At 40.7% G+C, this 18,552-nt stretch overlaps 1 protein-coding gene across 1 annotated transcript in view; it reads right to left on the bottom strand.

Annotated features, from left to right (window-relative positions):
- Positions 1 to 17,015, bottom strand: part of DNAH11 (dynein axonemal heavy chain 11) — a 313,801-nt gene extending 296,786 nt beyond the window's left edge. The window contains exons 1-5 of the mRNA XM_087428734.1: positions 16,433 to 17,015; positions 14,879 to 15,022; positions 7,544 to 7,740; positions 6,863 to 7,052; positions 5,987 to 6,086 (exon numbers count right to left, since the gene is read on the bottom strand). Of these exons, the coding sequence (XP_087284860.1) occupies positions 5,987 to 6,086; positions 6,863 to 7,052; positions 7,544 to 7,740; positions 14,879 to 15,022; positions 16,433 to 16,774 (973 nt within the window). The 5' untranslated portion in view covers positions 16,775 to 17,015. The remainder of the gene's footprint in view (positions 1 to 5,986; positions 6,087 to 6,862; positions 7,053 to 7,543; positions 7,741 to 14,878; positions 15,023 to 16,432) is intronic.
- Between the last annotated feature and the right edge of the window lie 1,537 nt (positions 17,016 to 18,552).

The raw sequence follows: 18,552 nt of genomic DNA, 5'->3' as shown, positions 1-18,552 counted from the left end.
AAATAATAAAAATCAGAGCAGAAATAAATGAAACAGAGACTAAAAAAACAATAGAAAAAATTAATAAAACCAAGAGCTCATTCTTTGAAAAGCTAAACAAAATTGGCAAACCTTTAGCTAGACTCACCACGAAAAAAAAGAGAGAAGGCTCAGATAAGTAAAATCAGAAATGAAAGAGGAGAAATTACAATGGACACCTCAGAAATACAAAAGATTATAAGAGAATCTTATATCTTTTATCTATGGAAAGCTATATGCCAACAAATTGGATAATCTAGAAGAAATGGATAAATTCTTAGAATCATACAACCTTCCAAAACTGAATCAAGAAGAAATAGAGAATTTGAATAGACCAATCACCAGTAAGGAGATCAAAACAGTAACCAAAAACCTCCCCAAAAATAAAAGTCCAGGACCAGATGGCTTCCCTGGTGACTTCTACCAGACATTCAAAGAACACGTAATACCTATCCTTCTCAAACTCTTCCAAAAAATTGAGGAGGGGGGAAGCTCCCTAACTCATTCTATGAAGCCGACATTACCTTGATACCAAAACCAGACAAAAACAACACAAAAAAAGAAAATTACAGGCCAATATCACTGATGAACATCAATGCAAAAATCCTCAACAAAATACTAGCAAATTGCATACAACAATATGTTAAAAAGATTATACACCATGATCAGTGGGATTTATTCCAGGTATGCAGGGATGGTTCAACATCTGCAAATCAATCAACATGATACACCACATTACTAAAATGAAGAATAAAAATCACATGATCATCTCAATAGATGCAGAGAAAGCATTTGACAAGATACAGCATTCATTTATGATAAAAACTCTGAACAGAATGTGTGTAGAATGAAAGAACCTCAATGTAATAAAGGCCATATATGAGAAACCCACAGCTAATATCATCCTCAATGGTGAAAAACTGAAGGCTATCCCTCTAAGAACAGGAACCAGACAAGGATGCCCACTCTTACCACTCCTATTGAACATAGTATTGGAAGTCCTAGCCAGAGCAAGGAGGCAAGAGAAAGAAATAAAAGGGATCCAAATTGGAAAGGAAGAGGTGAAACTGTCACTATTTACAGATGACATGATTTTATATATAGAAAACCCTAAAGAATTCACAAAAAAACGTTTAGAAGTAATAAATGAATAAGATAAAGTTGCAGGATACAAAATCAACATACAAAAGTCAGTTGTGTACACTAACAACAAAGCAGCAGAAAGAGAAATTAAGAATATAATTCCATTTACAATTGCAACAAAAAGAGTAAAATACCTAGGAATAAGCTTAACCAAAGAGGTGAAAGATCTGTACACTGAAAACTGTAAAACATTGCTGAAAGAAATTGAAGATGACACAGAGAAATGGAAAGATATTCCGTGCTCTTGGATTGGAAGAATTAACATAGCTAAGGCGTCCATGCTTCCTAAAGCAATCTATAGATTCAATGCAATCTCTATCAAAGTTGCAACATTTTTCACAGAAATAGAAGAAAGAATCCTAAAATTTATATGGAACAACAAACGACCCCGAATAGCCACAGGAATCCTGAGAAAAAAGAACAAAGCTGGAGGTATCACACTCCCTGATTTCAAAATATACTACAAAGCTATAGTAACCAAAACAGCATGGTACTGGCACAAAAACAGACACACAGATCAATGGAACAGAATCGAGAGCCCAGAAATAAACCCACACACCTATGGACAGCTAAGTTTTGACAAAGGAGCCAAGAACATACAATGAAGAAAGGAAAGTCTCTTCAAAAAATGTTGTTGGGAAAACTGGACAGCCACATGCAAAAAAATGAAAGCAGACCATTATTTTACACCATACACAAAAATTAACTCAAAATGGATTAAAGGCTTGAATGTAAGACCTGAAATGATGAAACTTCTAGAAGAAAACAGGCAGTACGCTTTTCGACATCAGTCTTAGCAACATATTTTCAAGCACCATGTCTGACCAGGCAAGACAAACAATAGAAAAAATAAACAAATGGGACTACATCAAAATAAAAACCTTCTGCACAGCAAAGGAAACGATCAACAAAACGAAAAGACAACCTAACAATTGGGAGAAGATATTTGCAAACCATATATCTGATAAGGGATTAATCTCAAAAATATATAAAGAACTCATACATCTCAACAACAACAAAACTAACAACCCAATTAAAAAATGGGCAAACGACCTGAACAGACATTTCTCCAAAGAAGATATACAGATGGGCAACAGGCCCATGAAAAGATGTTCAACATCATTGACTATCAGGGAAAAGCAAATCAAAACTACAACGAGATATCACCTCACGCCCATCAGATTGGCTATAATTAACAAGACAGGAAACAACATGTGTTGGAGAGGATGTGGAGAGAAGGGAACTCTCATACACGGCTGGTGGGAGTGCAAACTGGTGCAGCCACTACGGAAAACAGTATGGGGATTCCTCAAGAAATTAAGGATAGAACTACCATATGATCCAGCTATTCCACTGCTGGGTACTTATCCAAAGAACGTGAAAACACCAATGCATAAAGATACGTGCACCCCTGTGTTCACTGCAGCGTTATGCACAATAGCCAGGACTTGGAAGCAATGTAAGAGCCCATCAAGGGATGAATGGATGAAGAAGATGTGGTATATATACACAACGGAATACTACTCAGCCATAAGAAATGATGAAATCCAGCCATTTGTGACAACGTGGATGGACATTGAGAGTATTGTGCTAAGTGAAATAAGTCAGAGGGAGGAAGTCAAATACCATATGATCTCACTCATAAGTAGAAGATAAAAACAATAACAAACAACACATAGAGGCAGAGATTGGATTGGTGATTATGGGGGGGGTGAAAGGTATGATTAGGCACATGTGTGTGGTGATGGATTGTAATTAGTATTTCGATGGTGAACATGATGTAATCTATGCAGAAATAGAAGTATGATGTACACCTGAAATTTATACAATGTTATAAACCAATGTTAATGCAATAAAAAAATTAAAAAATTTAAAAAAAAAGAAAGTAGGTACTCTCTGTTATAAGAAAATTAAAGAATGGTAGAAATGGTTGGTTCAACTTAACTGAGTGAAGATATTAACCCAATCAAGGAAAGAATGTATTAATCAGAAAGGAGATGGTCTACAATGGAAGCAAAGTAAAGGAGAGGTCTCAGAGGAAACACTGGACTGCCCATTCACAGTCCAGAGGAGAGCAAGCCCTCTGGGCCTACTCTCCACTGTCTCGTCTCCGGGAAGAGGAATCCCTATCGGACTATTAGTGATAATAACACACACGTTTGAGTCATGTAAATAAACTGACTTTATGGATATGATACTAGTTAAGCAATCTGATAATCTGACTTTTCATGATGATTATCTACAGGTAGAAAATGTGCTGTCTGGACTATTGTGAATGCCTAATTCTCCTGACAAATGTGGGTTTTTTATTGTCCATTTGCCAACTAGACAAAATCCCAAGCCTCACCCATCGTAGGTCTCAGAACTTCTGAGCATACAAATCTGATGGTGAAATCCTGGAGAGAAATAGGTTTTTAAGATAAATGCTTTCAGGGCTGGCCCCGTGGCTTAGCGGTTAAGTGTGTGCGCTCCGCTACTGGCGGCCCGGGTTCGGATCCTTGGTGCGCACGGACGCACTGCTTCTCTGGCCATGCTGAGGCTGCGTCCCACATACAGCAACTAGAAGGACGTGCAGCTATGACATACAACTATCTACTGGGGCTTTGGGGGAAAAATAAATAAATTATTTAAAAAAAAAAAAGATAAATGCTTTCTTGTCAAGGTTCTTGGCCACTAGCCATTTGGCCACTTCTAGTGATGCTGGAAATCACCATGTGCCTTGGTATTTAATATTTAGACAATAAATATTCAGTAACCACCCTCAAAAAAAAATTAAATAATTGCATCTAATAGGTTAGTGCGCTGATAACGTCATATGCACATCTGGCGATTTCACAGGGCCTCCAGTGTGTTTTCAAGAGGGGCCTTCTACCTCTAACTGACAATGGCTTTGGGACACTCCTTCTACTGAAAAGTGTTTTTCCTGAATCTGAATCTCCAGGGCACATGCTCAAAAGCCTCTGAGGACCCTTGGGATTTGTTCCTGTAGAAACTTTATCCATAGAAAATGTTCATCTTATACTAACAGAAGAAAAGGGAGCAGCTTCTGTTCACTGAGGCCATACTTTCTACGTGCCCAGTACCTTGTAGAGTGTATTCTATATCTTCAATCCAGCAATTCTCAAACAGGGGAGGTTTTGCCCCCAGGGGTCATTTGGCAATGTCTGCAGTCACTTTTTTTTTTTTTTAATTTATTTATTTTTCCCCCAAAGCCCCAGTAGATAGTTGTATGTCATAGTTGCACGTCCTTCTAGTTGCTGTATGTGGGACGCAGCCTCAGCATGGCCGGAGAAGCGATGCGTCGGTGCACCCCCGGGATCCAAACCCGGGCCGCCAGCAGCGGAGCGCGCGCACTTAACCGCTAAGCCACGGGGCCGGTCCTGCAGTCATTCTTGATTGTCACAACTGGGATGGGAGAGGAGGTAGAGGCCAGGGATGCTGCTAAACATCCCACAATGCACAGGATGGTCCCTACAACAAAGGGTTATCTTGCCCCAAATGTCAAAGGTGACAAGGTTGAGAAATACTGCTCTAATCCTCTCAACAATTCTGTAAGGAAGATGTTAATATGCCAATTTGGCCAATGAAAACCAGAGGCGCAGCAAATTTAAGATGCACTGAATGGAGCTGGGACAGAAATCCAGATGTGACAGACCTCCAAGCCCAAATATTCCCCTCCATCTTAGGGCCTCTTCCAACAGAATTCATGGAGAAAATCCTAAAGAGATATCAAAACCTTTTCAAAGTGAATGTTAAGTACTTCCTAACCTTCCAAATGTTACACAGAAAAAAATTAAGTCACTTTCTACTGTTAGAAACAGACAAAAGCTATTTGTCTATATTATCTTACAACTTGATCATTCAAAACTTCAGTATCACGTATATCCATATTTGCTTAAACATGCCTAAAGAAACATGAACAGAAATCCAGAAACTGGGGAGAGTTGTTACCCTAGTTGGGGTTGAAATTGGATAGTGAGAGGACAAGGAGGAGATTTTTCACTGGATAGCTTTTTAGAATTTTTGGTTTTTAACAACGTGTACAAATTACCTGTTCAAAATTCAACAAACAAACCCTCCTCTCTGTATGTTTAATCTTCACCAAAACTTCAGCGATGACTTTGAGTGCTTATGAGTTAAATAAGTGGTGGATGTCAAGCATATTCAAAGATTCTACCAGTACATAACTGGACTAATTGTAGCCCACCTATTGATTAGAAAACCATGCTGGGCTTCCATCTACTCTCTGCTAAATACCAAAGGCCTTCCCCCTCTACACACGCATTCTCATTAAATCTTCAATCTAGAGCCACTGCAGTAGGTACATACTATATACATATCCTAAAAATAGTTTCACATAGCTGGAGACTAAAGTATGGACAGTTCAGTGCCGGCTCCACGGCACAGTGGTTAAGTTTGGCATGCTCTGCTCGGTGGCCCAGGGTTTGCAGGAGTGGACCTACACCACGCATCAAGCCATGCTGTGGCAGTGTCCCACATACAAAATAGATGAAGATGGGCACAGATGTTAGCTCAGGGCCACTCTTCCTCAAGCAAAAAGAGGAAAGATTGCCAACAGGTGTTAGCTCAGGGCCACTCTCCTCACCAAAAATAAAATAAAATAAAATAAATTTTTTAAAAAAGCAGTCAAAGAAAAAAGAAATAAAATAGAGTATAGACAATTAAGATGAACTCATCATTACAAGAGCTAAGTGCAATCATTTCATGAACATGCTCATCGTGGAAGGGTAAATGGGGCTGAGTAGGCAGGCAGGGGCCAGATCACGAGAGACACTAATGCCCGGCCAAGGAATAAGAATCTCACCATTTTTCACAGCCATGAAAACGTCCTTCAAGGTTGGAAAATAGCTGCTTTGTTTAGTTTTCAGGATCTTAACCATTTTGAGGACAATAGGAGCCCGAAGCTAAATTAAAATAAAAATATAATAAATATAAGCTAGATTAATGACTAAATAGATACATTCTGCAATAAAATCTTTAAATTATATTCCACTCATGCACAATGCACATAGTATTTAACACTCAAAAACCTATCTGAAAATAATTTTAAAAATAACATTTTTTCTTTAGGCTTGTATTTTATTTTGCATTTATAGTTTTCTTAATATGAATTTTTTTTAAAAACCTGCCAATTTACATATTACTACATATGTAAAATATTAAATTTTCCATATTAAATTTCTTGCTCTATTTCAGAAAATCTCTAAGTGACATATGAACATGTGAATGAATGTCTTAGTTTCTAGAACACTAAACTGAGTAACTTGAAAGGCAAGAAGCCAGCAGAGGAACCAAAGTTAGCTCTTCCAAGGCTGCAACTCTCTACTAAGCCAGAGCCTACTCCTTCCCAAATCAATTAAATCGACTAGATTAATTAAATCTTACAATTGTCATCATTTCCCTGGGGAATTACTCTTTTTCTATGCCACAAAGCGTTTCCAATTATCTCAAATGCTGTCAAAATATTCTCAAAAAGGCAAAATTACTTTTAATCCCCATTAATTTTAAAAGTGCATATCATACAGCACTGTAGAATAAGAAAAGAGAGCAGACTATTAAGTTATTCAAAGACAGTATGTTAAACGTTTAAAGTTATTGGAAATCATTGCCCTGGAGACCAAATTCTACAACTGACTTCGCTAATTCAATTTACAAGCAATTTCTAGGACTATCTACTTACTTGATCATAAATGCATGATAGATTCTCTCTCCTCATCACCCAGAAATCCAGTTCAGTTTGAGGATTCGAAGGAAGACCATTCAGCAAAGGCTGCACTGAGTCTTTTTCTACAATTTCTTGGATTTGATGTGACCATTTAATAACCACTGATTCAATTGCATGGAGTATTCTCCTTTCATTTGGCTCTAGCCTATAAACATTGAAATGATTACTAAAATAATTCAAAAACAAACATTTCATCCAAATAAAGACAGGACTTGGATTCTAATAGGTATTTTATATTTCCACAAACTAGTTTTCTAAATATAAATACTTCAAAATCAGATCCATCACTTTTATGGCCTCCATTTGAGTTATGACATTGTTATTCTGTCACTGGCACGTCTTTACCGTTAAAAAACATTGTTAAAGAATTATCATATCTTCAAAACCATTTTACAAAAAGAATATTGTGGCTGACATCATGGCAATTGTTACAGCCACCTTTTTGTACAGTCTGCTTTTAAAAAGTGTACTTTAAAAGGAAATAATATACAGGGTGTTTCTGCATAATGTTGTTTTAAAAATATGATGTAGTTATAATAATTCTCTATTTTGCTAACAGTTTGCTAGGGATGTGATATGAAATGGGCATGCTGGCTCTCCATTTTAATATTCTGTATAAACCATATCATTACGTACTTGGTCTCTGAATATTTCGGATTCAGGTCAATTTTTCCTGCAATAGTGGGAATTGGTAGAAGAGTTCTTCTCAACATTTTGCCCCTAAAAACATGCATTTTATCTTTCATGACTTCTATGTGACGTTCCATGTCTTGTGAAATAAAACAGGACCAGGATTTATGGTTGTTCTTATTAGAAAGAATTGGCACTAAAATCTAAAGAGAGAAACATTTTTAAATAGCAGTTTAATTTACAGACAACGTGCTCCTTCAAGGATTTTCTTGTCACACAAAATCGGCAACAAAACCGCTGAATTTTGTAAATATCTTCCTATGATATCAAATCTACAAAGAGAGGACAAAGTCAGTGACCCATTTAGACAATCAATTAGACATAAATTCTTTCAAAGTGGAAACACTATACTGCTCGTTCATTCATTTACCCAATAATCACATATTTGCGGAGGTTCCCAATAACTCAAACGCTGCATGAAATACGCAAAATCGTGTCTAGTAATTAAACCGTTTTCTTAATGCAACTGAGCACAATGGCAAATATGAAAAAAATCTTCTTGAATCATGGGGAAAGAAGAGTAAATTAATCTCAAGCCCTGGGTGGCATCCCAGTGGATTAAACTTTGATAGCAGGAAAGATGTTTATTAAATCATACAGATCTTTTTCAGAACTCCTTCTACCATTAAATTATAAACATCAATGAAACCATGTATGTGAAAACTCTCAAAAATTATTTTTTGTATTCCCAGAGCCCAGCATATCTCAAGTAATTAATAAGAGTTTGCTGAGTTAATGAAGTTGGGCTCTTTCTGCATTCCCACTCCTTTCCAATATCTAATTGTGAACATTTTTCTTTTTTTTTTACATAATCTGTCCAGATTATCAGCATTACACTATAAAATTTTGATTATCTAAAATGCTCAGAAACAGTTATTCCACCTTTTTAAAATTTATTTTGACAATACAATCTTCCAGTTAACTAAAAGCAAACTGAGAATTCACTTTTGTTTTCTAACGGTGTTGAAACAAACCTTTCCAAATTGTATTATTACATTGTCCTGCTTAGCACTCACTATACGTTGAACTAGAAATACAGAGATTAATAAGACAGTGTCTGCCTTCAATGAGCTCAGAGGTTTGGGTCCCTTGATGTAAGAACTGCCATAATTAGAGGCACAGGCAGGATGCAACGTGGAAACACCAGAGAGACACCTGTCTCTAAGAAGGAGGGCTATTAAGGAAGACTTGCCAGGAAAGTTGCTACTTGGTTTAAATCTTTAAGATGAAAGGGCAGGGGAGGCATTCCATAAAACTGAACACTGATATATAAAATCATTAAGGGCTCCAGGAGTGTGGTGCTTTCGAGAAACTGCCAGTCTAGCCTGCCTAGAACTAGAGCCAGCATCCCTAAGATGAATGGCTGCAGGAAAGGAAGGGTTGGTTCATGAGAGCTTTGGAAACGAGACTGAAGAGTTTAGGCTTATTGGGCTGAATATGCCTTGACCCACTGGAAAACTGCTTCCTAGATTACATCCCCAATATTAACAGTTTTTCCTAAAAGACAAGTGTGAGGAAAATTCTGGTTATTCAACATTTCTAATTTACTGGATATTGTTTCAAACTGTCACTCTTTTTACTATTCTGTGATGAGGCCAAATTCTTTTAAAATTAAATATTTTGTCCTAAGCTGTAGACAAAACTATTATGAAATTCTAAGCCACCTGCTTTGCAGAGCAATTAAGCCAACAGCTAGCATATCTCTACAAACATCATTTGAAACAGAGACCTGGGGTGTGCTTTTTAATTACAACAAATTTCATCAACAAACTATATACAAAGTAGTTAATTAATCTGGTGTTTTGTTTTGTTGAGAATTTTTGTCTAGTTTTTGTGATTTATAAGAAAAATTCCAAACTTTCTCTATGAACCAAAAGCATCTGGACATGTTTACTAAGGAGATATGCAACTACAGATAAAAGAGCTACAGTGCCTTTGCTGGGGTTCTCTTATCTTCTTTTATTTATCCTTTTTTAAACTGGGGAGTTTCTTTTTACAGTAGGTCAAATCAGTAGACACTATTACCTGGGAAACACTTTCAAAATCCAGAAGCCTGGGCCCCTCCCAGACTTCTTAAATTGGAATGTCCAAGGATGGGGCCCAGACACGGACTACAAGAGCCAAATCATACTTCATTCTAGCTTTGTCAGCACTCACAATTATTGTGTCTTTAAGATTTGAGTCAACGTAATACATAATTAGAGAAATAACTTCCTGACATTTTAATATTTTTGCTAATTACATAATACAGTTTCCAATAACATATGGCGACACATAAAGTGGAGTGCAGGTCCGGAGTTCACTTTTGGACATTTTAGGTTTGAGAGGGCTGTTACTCATCAAGTGGCCACATCCAGAAGGAAGGTGGGTGTCCAAGCTTAGAGTTCAGGCGAGAGAAGTTTGGGAGGCCCAGCACATCAGGAGAAATTACTGTTAATTGGTGTATATCTGAGTCAAACTCCCAAGACTACACAGCATTGACTATAAGTGACAGTGTATTAGATCATTTAAATGAGAAAAGAATAACTATGAAGTCACAAATGACTTTCCCCACCTTCAGATCAAACTCTTGGTCCACCCTTCCTTATTCTCTAGCCCACTCAAGAACCCTAACTCTGGAAAACTCCCTCAGTACATTTCAATCCAATCACTACCTCAGTAACACCGTCCCTCCTTTACTCCTCAGCTGTCACCCATTCACCAATCCTTGCATTACATGTTTTTCTTCTTAATGTACAAGTCACCCAGAAAGTTAGAAGTTGATTACCTTGGAATGCAAGTCATAAATGACCACTAACACTTTTTACTTGACTCCAAAAATTCCAAATTAAGCCTGCCCTGATTACAAAAAAATACCTTCATAGAACATGTATTACCACTAATGTCTTCCAGTAAATACATGGATTTGCATCTCACAATTGGCTTTACTAGCAACCATCTCAATGGAAAAGTTACAAGGGTGTTTCTTTTTTCTTTGCTGAGGAAGACTTGCCCTGAGCTAACATCTGTTGCCAATCTTCCTCTTTTTTGCTTGAGGAATATTCTCCCTGAGCTAACATCTGTTGCCAACCGTCCTCTTTTTTTGGTATGTGGGTCATCGCCAGAGCATGGCCACTGATGAGTGGTGTAGGTCCGTGCCCAGGAGCTTCAGCTGAAGCAGAGTGCACTGAACTTAACCTCTAAGCTACCAGGCTGGCCCCAAGGCTGTTTATTTTCTAAGTAGCCTCTCCTGCCTTATTTCTCATAGCCCTCCAGCTCTTGTTCCCCAATCTAGCTACATTAACTTACTCTATTTTAAAAAATGCAACCTGCATTTCCTCACCTCTGGGCCTTTCCAGTGCTTCTCCCTCTGCTCAGAATGCCCTTCCTCTAGCTCCTCCGTTTTTCAACACTACGAGAAGCAAATGATTTCCTGTATAACTGTGGATGCTTTTGAGAGTAAAAGGAAGCACTAAAAGTCATTAGCAGATGTTAATTGATCTGTAACAGGCAGAAAACAGAATTGCCAAGCAAACTGAGACCTATGATCATCTATTCAGGACTCCCACCTTCCGCCAACCCTTCAGATGTGGGAAGATGCCACTAGGCTCCCACAGCACGCTGCCAAAACCCCGATGGCAGCCCTGTCCCCTGTCCCCCCATGTGGCATCACTGTGGGCTTAGCTGTCTGCCTCCCCAATTAGACTGCACGCTTTCTGAGGGCAGAAACTGTGTCATCATTGCCACCTGTGTCCAGTTGCTGGCACCAAGTAGACATTCAGTAAATATTGATTAAATGAACAAATGATAACGGTGGGTTTATTAGCACAAAATTCCCCAAGAGTCCTTTTCCCATAAATGTCAAAAAACTCAAATGGAGATAGCAGAAATCATACACCAAATGCTTTTTCTCTAAAGAAATATCTTGAGGCTTCAGTGTTTTGTTTCTCACAAGAACAGGATATCAACTAGCCCTTATTTAACCTTCATTCATTTAACAAATGTTTACCGAGCTCCTACTTGCTGGCAGGTAACGTCTTCGGTGTTTGAGACCCATCAGTGAGTGAGACAGAGCTTCAGGGCTGGGACCAGGGGAAGCCAAGCAAGGCACGCACCTTGGGAGCAGAGTATCAGAGGGCCGCAAAACTCAGTAATCAAGATGGGTAATATTGCTAAATATTTCTTAACTCAAAATTAATGCAAAAAATTTCACAATGAACAAAATATTGACATTTTTCAATAAAGACAGGATTAGTATTACTGACTTTTCTTCATGCCTCAGGTTGCAATGACTTGGCATGGCACTTTTAGTGATTCTATTTTTATTTAACAGTTGATTTTTTTGCATTAATTTTGATTTTTTAAGAAATTTGTATTAAAATATTATATATCTTGATTACTGAGTTGTTTTTGTTCCTCCCTTGGAAATTTTGCTCTTGAAATGGGTGCCTCACTTACCTGACCCAGTACCCACTCTACAAAGACCCCTGAACTCCTGCAGGGTGGCTTCACTAAAAAGAGATATTTGAACAAAAAGACTTAAAGGATATGAAGGGGGTGCTGTGTGGACTCTGGGGAAGATGAAGAAATAGCAAGAGCAAAGGCCTGGGGGCAACAGTGTGCTTGAGGCGATCAAGAACCAGCAAGGAGACCATGAGCGAGCAAGTGGGATGAGTTTAGAGAGGTCATGGGGAGGCCAGATCACTGAGAATTTGAACTAGTGTGCTCATCCTGGTTCAGTAGCTCTGGGGCGAGGCCTGAGATTCTACAGTTCTAACAAGTTTCCAGGTGCTGCTGATACTGCTGATCCACAGTAAGCAACAATGCAAAGTCTAGACAGCTACAAGCCCTTATTCGGAGTAAAAGGGGAGCCAGTGCAGGGTCTGAGCAGAGAAGTGACATGATCTGACTCACGTTTCAACAAGGATCACGGCAGCTGCTGTGTTGGGAACAGGTTCTAGATGAGAGCCACACTAGAGGCTAATGCAGTAACACAGGTGAGAGATGATGGTGAACTGGACCAGGGTGACAGCAGTGGAGGGGAGAAGGGGGTTGATTCTGGATCTATTTTGAAAGTGGAACTTGCGGGAGTTCCTCCCAGAATGATGCAAGTGTGAGACAAAGGAAGGAGTCAGAGCTGACTCGGAGGTTTTCTGGCTTGAGAACTGGAAGGATGGAGCTCACAGCCACTGTTCTGGGATAACTACAAGTACCACAGGTTGGGGAAGATGAGTTCAACTTGGGACGTTAGGCTTGAGATGTCTATTACACACCAAGTGGGAGTGTCAGGAAACCAGGTTGGTCTCCAAGTTTGGAATTTGGGAGAAAGATCTTGGCTAGAGAGAGAAGTTTGGGAGTCCCTCAAACATCGTGATAAACCACTGTTAATCAGCCATTTATGTGGGTTGTAGTGGATACAAAGCAAAGACAACCCTTGGAAACTTTTAACCTAAAAATCTATAGCCATGCCTTTTGGCCTCATTCATCCTGAATTTAAGCCTCGTCCATAAATAAACCCAAGTGACATCATAAGTGTGATGTCCTCACTTCTTTTTTTCTTCCCAATGCTCATATCCTCAATCAAAATTAAATGAGAATCTTCCAGACTACTTAAGCCCCTGAGGTTCTGGATGTTTTACGCCTTCTAAGGATGTACCTGTTGACAGCTTACGCTCTTTCATTTAAACCTTTTTCAGAGTGGCATGCAATCCTGGTACCGAGATAAATTCAGAGAAAGAACAGAGGAACTTACAGGGGTTTTGCGGGGCTGGCCGGGTGGCGTAGCAGTTAAGTTCGCACGCTCCGCTTTGGCGGCCCGGGGTTTGCAGGTTCAGATCCCGGGCTTGCACTGACGCACTGCTTGTCAAGCCATGCTGTGACGGCGTCCCATATAAAGTAGAGGAAGATGGGCACGGATGTTAGCCCAGGGCCAATCTTCCTCAGCAAAAAGAGGAGGAATCTCTTTTTGTTAGCTCAGGCTGATCTTCCTCACAAAAAAAAAAAAAGAGTTTTGCATCTTCTATTGCCAGACACAGATGGTAGAGCAAGAATTCCAATGAAGCCCCAGTTGATGGCAGTCTGGACTGAAATGTCCAAAAGTCATCCACATATCATGTGAAATACTTTTATCAGATTCAGTTCAACAAAAATTTCTTGAGCACCTGCTACATATCAGAAATGGCCCCATTTGCTGAAGACAGAAAACTGTCTTCCTAATGTCTCCCTGAAATCAGCTAAAACCAAGTAAATTCAACAGGAGCGGAGGGAAACAGAGGTAAGGTACTGAAGCTGGGGGTGAGAGATTTTAGCTAACCCAAAGACGTCAAGAAAATACCCCCTTTCAAGAAGATAGCAAAAGAGATTCAGAAAGTAGAAGAGGTGGGAAAGAGAGAGATTGGCAAATCATCAGTAATAAATATGTTGGCGATTATTCCTACCTTAAGTATTGGCCTTGGCAGGACTGCATTGATTACTGAGATCTGATTTACTGATATCTAACCCAGTGGTTCCCAAAGTTTGGGGCACATTAGAATCACCTGGCGATCTTTAACACATACTGCCGCCTGGCTCCCACCTCCACATTCTGATTTAATTGGTATGAGGTGTGACCTGGGCATGGCTAGGTTAGAAAGTTCCCCAGATGATTCTAATGTTCAGGAAAGTTTGAGAACCACTGCTCTGGTTCTACAGAACCCAGTCATTTGGTACTTTGTTCCTCAAAGCTAGTCAGTGAACAAACAGCGTGAGAAATGCAGAATCTACTGAACCGGTCTACCTATAACAAAATCCTCAGGTGGTTCTAACCCACATTGAAGTGCCAGTAACATTGGTTTAGAGAGTGTTTCTGATTTAAGGGGAGAAAAAGAGGAATTTTAAGGCAACAATTTCTAGCACTTAGTTTCCATTACCTTTTCCCATTATTTGCCATGAGTGACACTTGGAAACTAACAGGAATCTGAAAGCCTGACAATACCCATTTCCAAATTGTAAGTTTGTATCTACTCTGAACGTGAGGCTTAAAACCTATAGCTAAGTGCAAGAGCCTATTCAATTCAGCTGCTCTTTATTTACTTCTATTATTTAGAAACAAAGAGGAAAAGGATGATTCTACAAATTACCACCTGTTGAATATTAGCATTGGTATCAGCTCAGTTCGGGAAGTCTAAATGCTTTCAGTCTCCATCCACCTGGCTAAAGAGATGAGTGGCTTCTACATTCTCCTTGATAGCCAGAGTTGTCCTGAATAATTCCAAGTATCACAGAGATAAATGAAAGATTCAAATATTAAAGATAGACTAGTACCTCATCTAGGAAAGCAGTTACATGTCCAAGAGATGAGGTGGGTAACTCTCCAAATAAAACCGTTTGAGAGAAATCATTTACTCCAGTGCTTTCAGTCATCTTCTTGGCAATATAAACAAGTTTATGTTTCACATCTCTTGGAATCTGAAACAAGAGAAAAATAATTAGTTTAAGCTCATGATGAAGTTTCCATGTTATCAAGCAGGATTTGCTGTATCTAACTTGTAGCTGGATTGCTAGCAGAAGAAACAAAACCTGGCATCTTGCCTATCTACAAATAAGGTTGCTCCACTGCTCTTCTCCATTGTGCAAAGTGTATAGTTTTCTTTGTTCTTTTATAATACTAATTTCACAGCATTATGGGTGTGGAAGACCACCTTTCAAAGGCATGTCAATTACACCAGCTAGTTATAGACCATCAAGTCTCATAATTAAAAACAAACCAAACATTTAGAACGTTTCGTTTCTATCTCAGCAACAGTTATTCTTGAGTACAAGCTTTCCTTGCTTGGTAATAAGCCAAACTGAGATAAAGACCAAGAACAAGAGGTTAAATTGTATTTCTATCCTCAAGGCAAACAACTAAAGTGTTTTATCAAGATATTCTAACATTTCCAACATTGCTAAGTCATCTCTCCAGATATCATAAAGACTATTTAACTTAGGTAATAGTAAAGTGTTCTATCTTGTCTACTGACAAACTTTTTTTTTTAAAATTAGTTACAATTAGGAAAGTAGTAAAACAAAAAATTTGAAAACTCACAAAACTCTAAGGCAAATTCCTGTTACTCTCTTTCTTCTCTGGGATCCTATTTCCCAACTATTATAATGACTACATCTAGCGATGATAATAACACTTTACACTGAGGCAATGTACAACCCTCAAGATTGTAAATCTTGCTCCAAACTTTTCACGATTGCAAAATGCTATACTTGTAGGCGATACCTTAACCTTCAAGGGGACGAGCAATCCCAATTTAAGAAAAGAGGAAGGAAGAAGAGAGGAGAAGAAAAAGAGGGAAAGAAGGAAGGAGAGAACGGCTCCTCCCCTATGGTTGGTGAACACTCCGTGCGCGCAGATTGCCCAGACACTCCTTTTTTAAGGACTAAGTATTTTTCCCTGGGATGAAGTGTGGTACACAGGCAGTCAGACTGAGTACATGACAAGTTATTTGGGCTTTGCCAAACACACTTTTTAAGGGTATGACTCCAGAGTGACCCAAGAGCGACTGAAACGGAAGTTACCTGGCCAGAGAACCCAACTTGTGCCTCACACGCAGACAGCTGAAGGAAGCGCTGCTTTCCCCGCTTTATCCGGGTCGAGCAGGCTCAAAGGCTGACCTTCCAGAAAACTAAGCTACAGCCGCTGTTCTGCAGGGTGGACGCACGTGGGGAATTCTGCGGACCCCAGCGCACGGACTTCAAAGAAAGTTTTACAGGGGCCCGAGCGAGTGCGCCACGAGAACCCAAGGGGGCGCGACTGGCCTGTGCCCGCCCGAGTATCCGTTATGCTGGGCGGGCAGTGTGGCCGTCCCCTCGCCGGTCGCCCCTTACCTCCCGGGAGGCCGCGAACCGCCCCGCGGCGGGGACGCTGAACACAAGGCAGGCGGGGCTGGGACTCGCCAGAAACTCCCCCAAGACCTGCCGATTGTCCTCGCTCTCCAAATGCTGGCTCCATCTCTCCGCCGGGAGTCCCAGCAACTGCTCCAGGCGGCCGCCGAGGAAGCGCACCCGCGCGTCTTGGGCGAAACTCCGCACTCTCCTGGCCGCCGCCACCTCCTCCTCCTCTTCCTCCTCCTCCTCCAGCTCCATCATGCCCACCGCCTCCAGGGCGGCGCTCGGGGTTGGTTGAAGTGTCGGGTCTTCCCGGAAGCCTCGCGCCTCCGGGGCTGCCATCGGGCACGTCAGACGGGACGCGGGGCTGGCTGGCACCCTGCGCGCACCCCTGCCCAGCCCCAGGTGGTCGAGAACACTCCTCCGCACGCTCGCCCTGGGAGGCGCCCACCTCCTCCCGCGATCGCCCCGAGCGCAGCCGCGAGCTCGTCCCCCACCTGCTGCTACTTGGCAGCGGGCATCTGTGCGCAATGGGACCCTTACGGGCGGAGGTGCCGACCCGGGACGAGCTGCGCGTCCCGTTTCCCGGGGGACGGCGTCCCCGCCCCGGCCCGCTGGGGGCGGAGCGAGCGCGGAGGGGAGCGGCCTTCGGGCTCTGGGCCCCGCACGAGGCGGGGCAGGGGCGTGCCCTCGGCCGCTCCGAGCCACTGCCCTGCGGCTCCTTGGCCTATTGGACATCTCCGTGGGGCTCCCAGTGGGGGAGAATAACAGCCCAGCACTGATTAACCGCTGTGGATAATCAGTGTTGTCTTGTGCCGAGCTCCGTTCTAAATCCTTCACCGTGATGATTTCATTTAATGCTAAAAAGGCAGGGCTCCGACTGGTCAGTTTATTTTATGTGCGGGGGAACCCAGTTACAGAGTGGCTAAGTAACAAGGAGAAGGTGGAACCGGGATTCAGGCTCCGCGCTGAGGGCTTTATTCACCTTGCAGAAGGTTGCCCTAATATTATCAGAAAAGAGCCAACCCTGCAATCTAACTTTCCTAGTCGTTGAAATCCCAGACCGGGCTATTCAAAATCCTGATTCCGACACTCACCTGCCACTTACTGGAATGTTAATCCGCCCAATAGGAGAATGCACAGCGCTCTTTGTAAACTCCAAAGAGCTCTGAAAATATGTAGGATTATCATTCAATCCGAGTGAAAGATCAAGGGAGAAAAGTTGCAGATTAATTACAGTCTTCATGATATTGCAATGGCATTTCAGTATGGTCTATTAATGGCATTTGCTGAGACTATTAAGGAAATTATGATTACTGAAGTGGGCAGAATTTTGAGGGTGAAGTCCTCGAACTAAACTTTTTTTAGTCGATCCCCTTTAATTGTTCATTTCAAAATAAAACTTCAACCCCCATTCCTCCCATAGGTGCTATGAAGGGCTGTTACCCTCAGTAATCCATATAACTGATTATTGATAAATAAGTGTTTCCAGCAGGATTCAGAGCTCCAACAATTTTTCTTTTCAGGATGTTAATTGTCTCTTATAGACATCTATAAGCTTTTCTAGTTACATGATCAAAATCTCGAATTAACACAGGCTCCTGGAAAGCCTTTATGGTGCTTCTGGCTGTCAAGGATGCAATCCTTGGGGCTCCGTGGCTAACATGCAAGTCTGGAAATCACTGCAAACACCTTACAATGCTTCTTAGTCTCTCCTCTCACCCCTATATTCCAGCTTTGTATCCCCCTACTCCAGAGAAACAGGAATTCTGTAAATGAGTTGTATTTAACTGAAAGTGAAAAACCACTTTCAGAGACAGCAGAAAAAAATTAGGTAATACTGCTAATATTAAAGTACAGTTTTCAAAAAGTTACATATGTAACTCAAAATATACTATGGAGACTTATTCAACTGGTGATTGAGGAAATCAACAAAGTGCTGAAGTTGGTTCCAAGAAGAATTAGAAAAAGAGATTTCTAGGCAGTGGAGAAAGACTGTTGGAATAAGATTGCTAGGTTAGATACAATACTGAATATCCTCTAGGGCAATATAATCTTAACTTTTGTTATTTGTGGGGTTTTTTGAAATAATTTGTATTTCAGGAAAATTTACATCTATA

The sequence above is a fragment of the Ceratotherium simum genome, chromosome 1, assembly GCF_057802395.1.
Source record: "Ceratotherium simum simum isolate JZ-2026a chromosome 1, ASM5780239v1, whole genome shotgun sequence".
Classification (NCBI taxonomy): Eukaryota; Metazoa; Chordata; class Mammalia; order Perissodactyla; family Rhinocerotidae; genus Ceratotherium; species Ceratotherium simum.
This window is presented reverse-complemented; position numbering and strand designations above follow the sequence as displayed.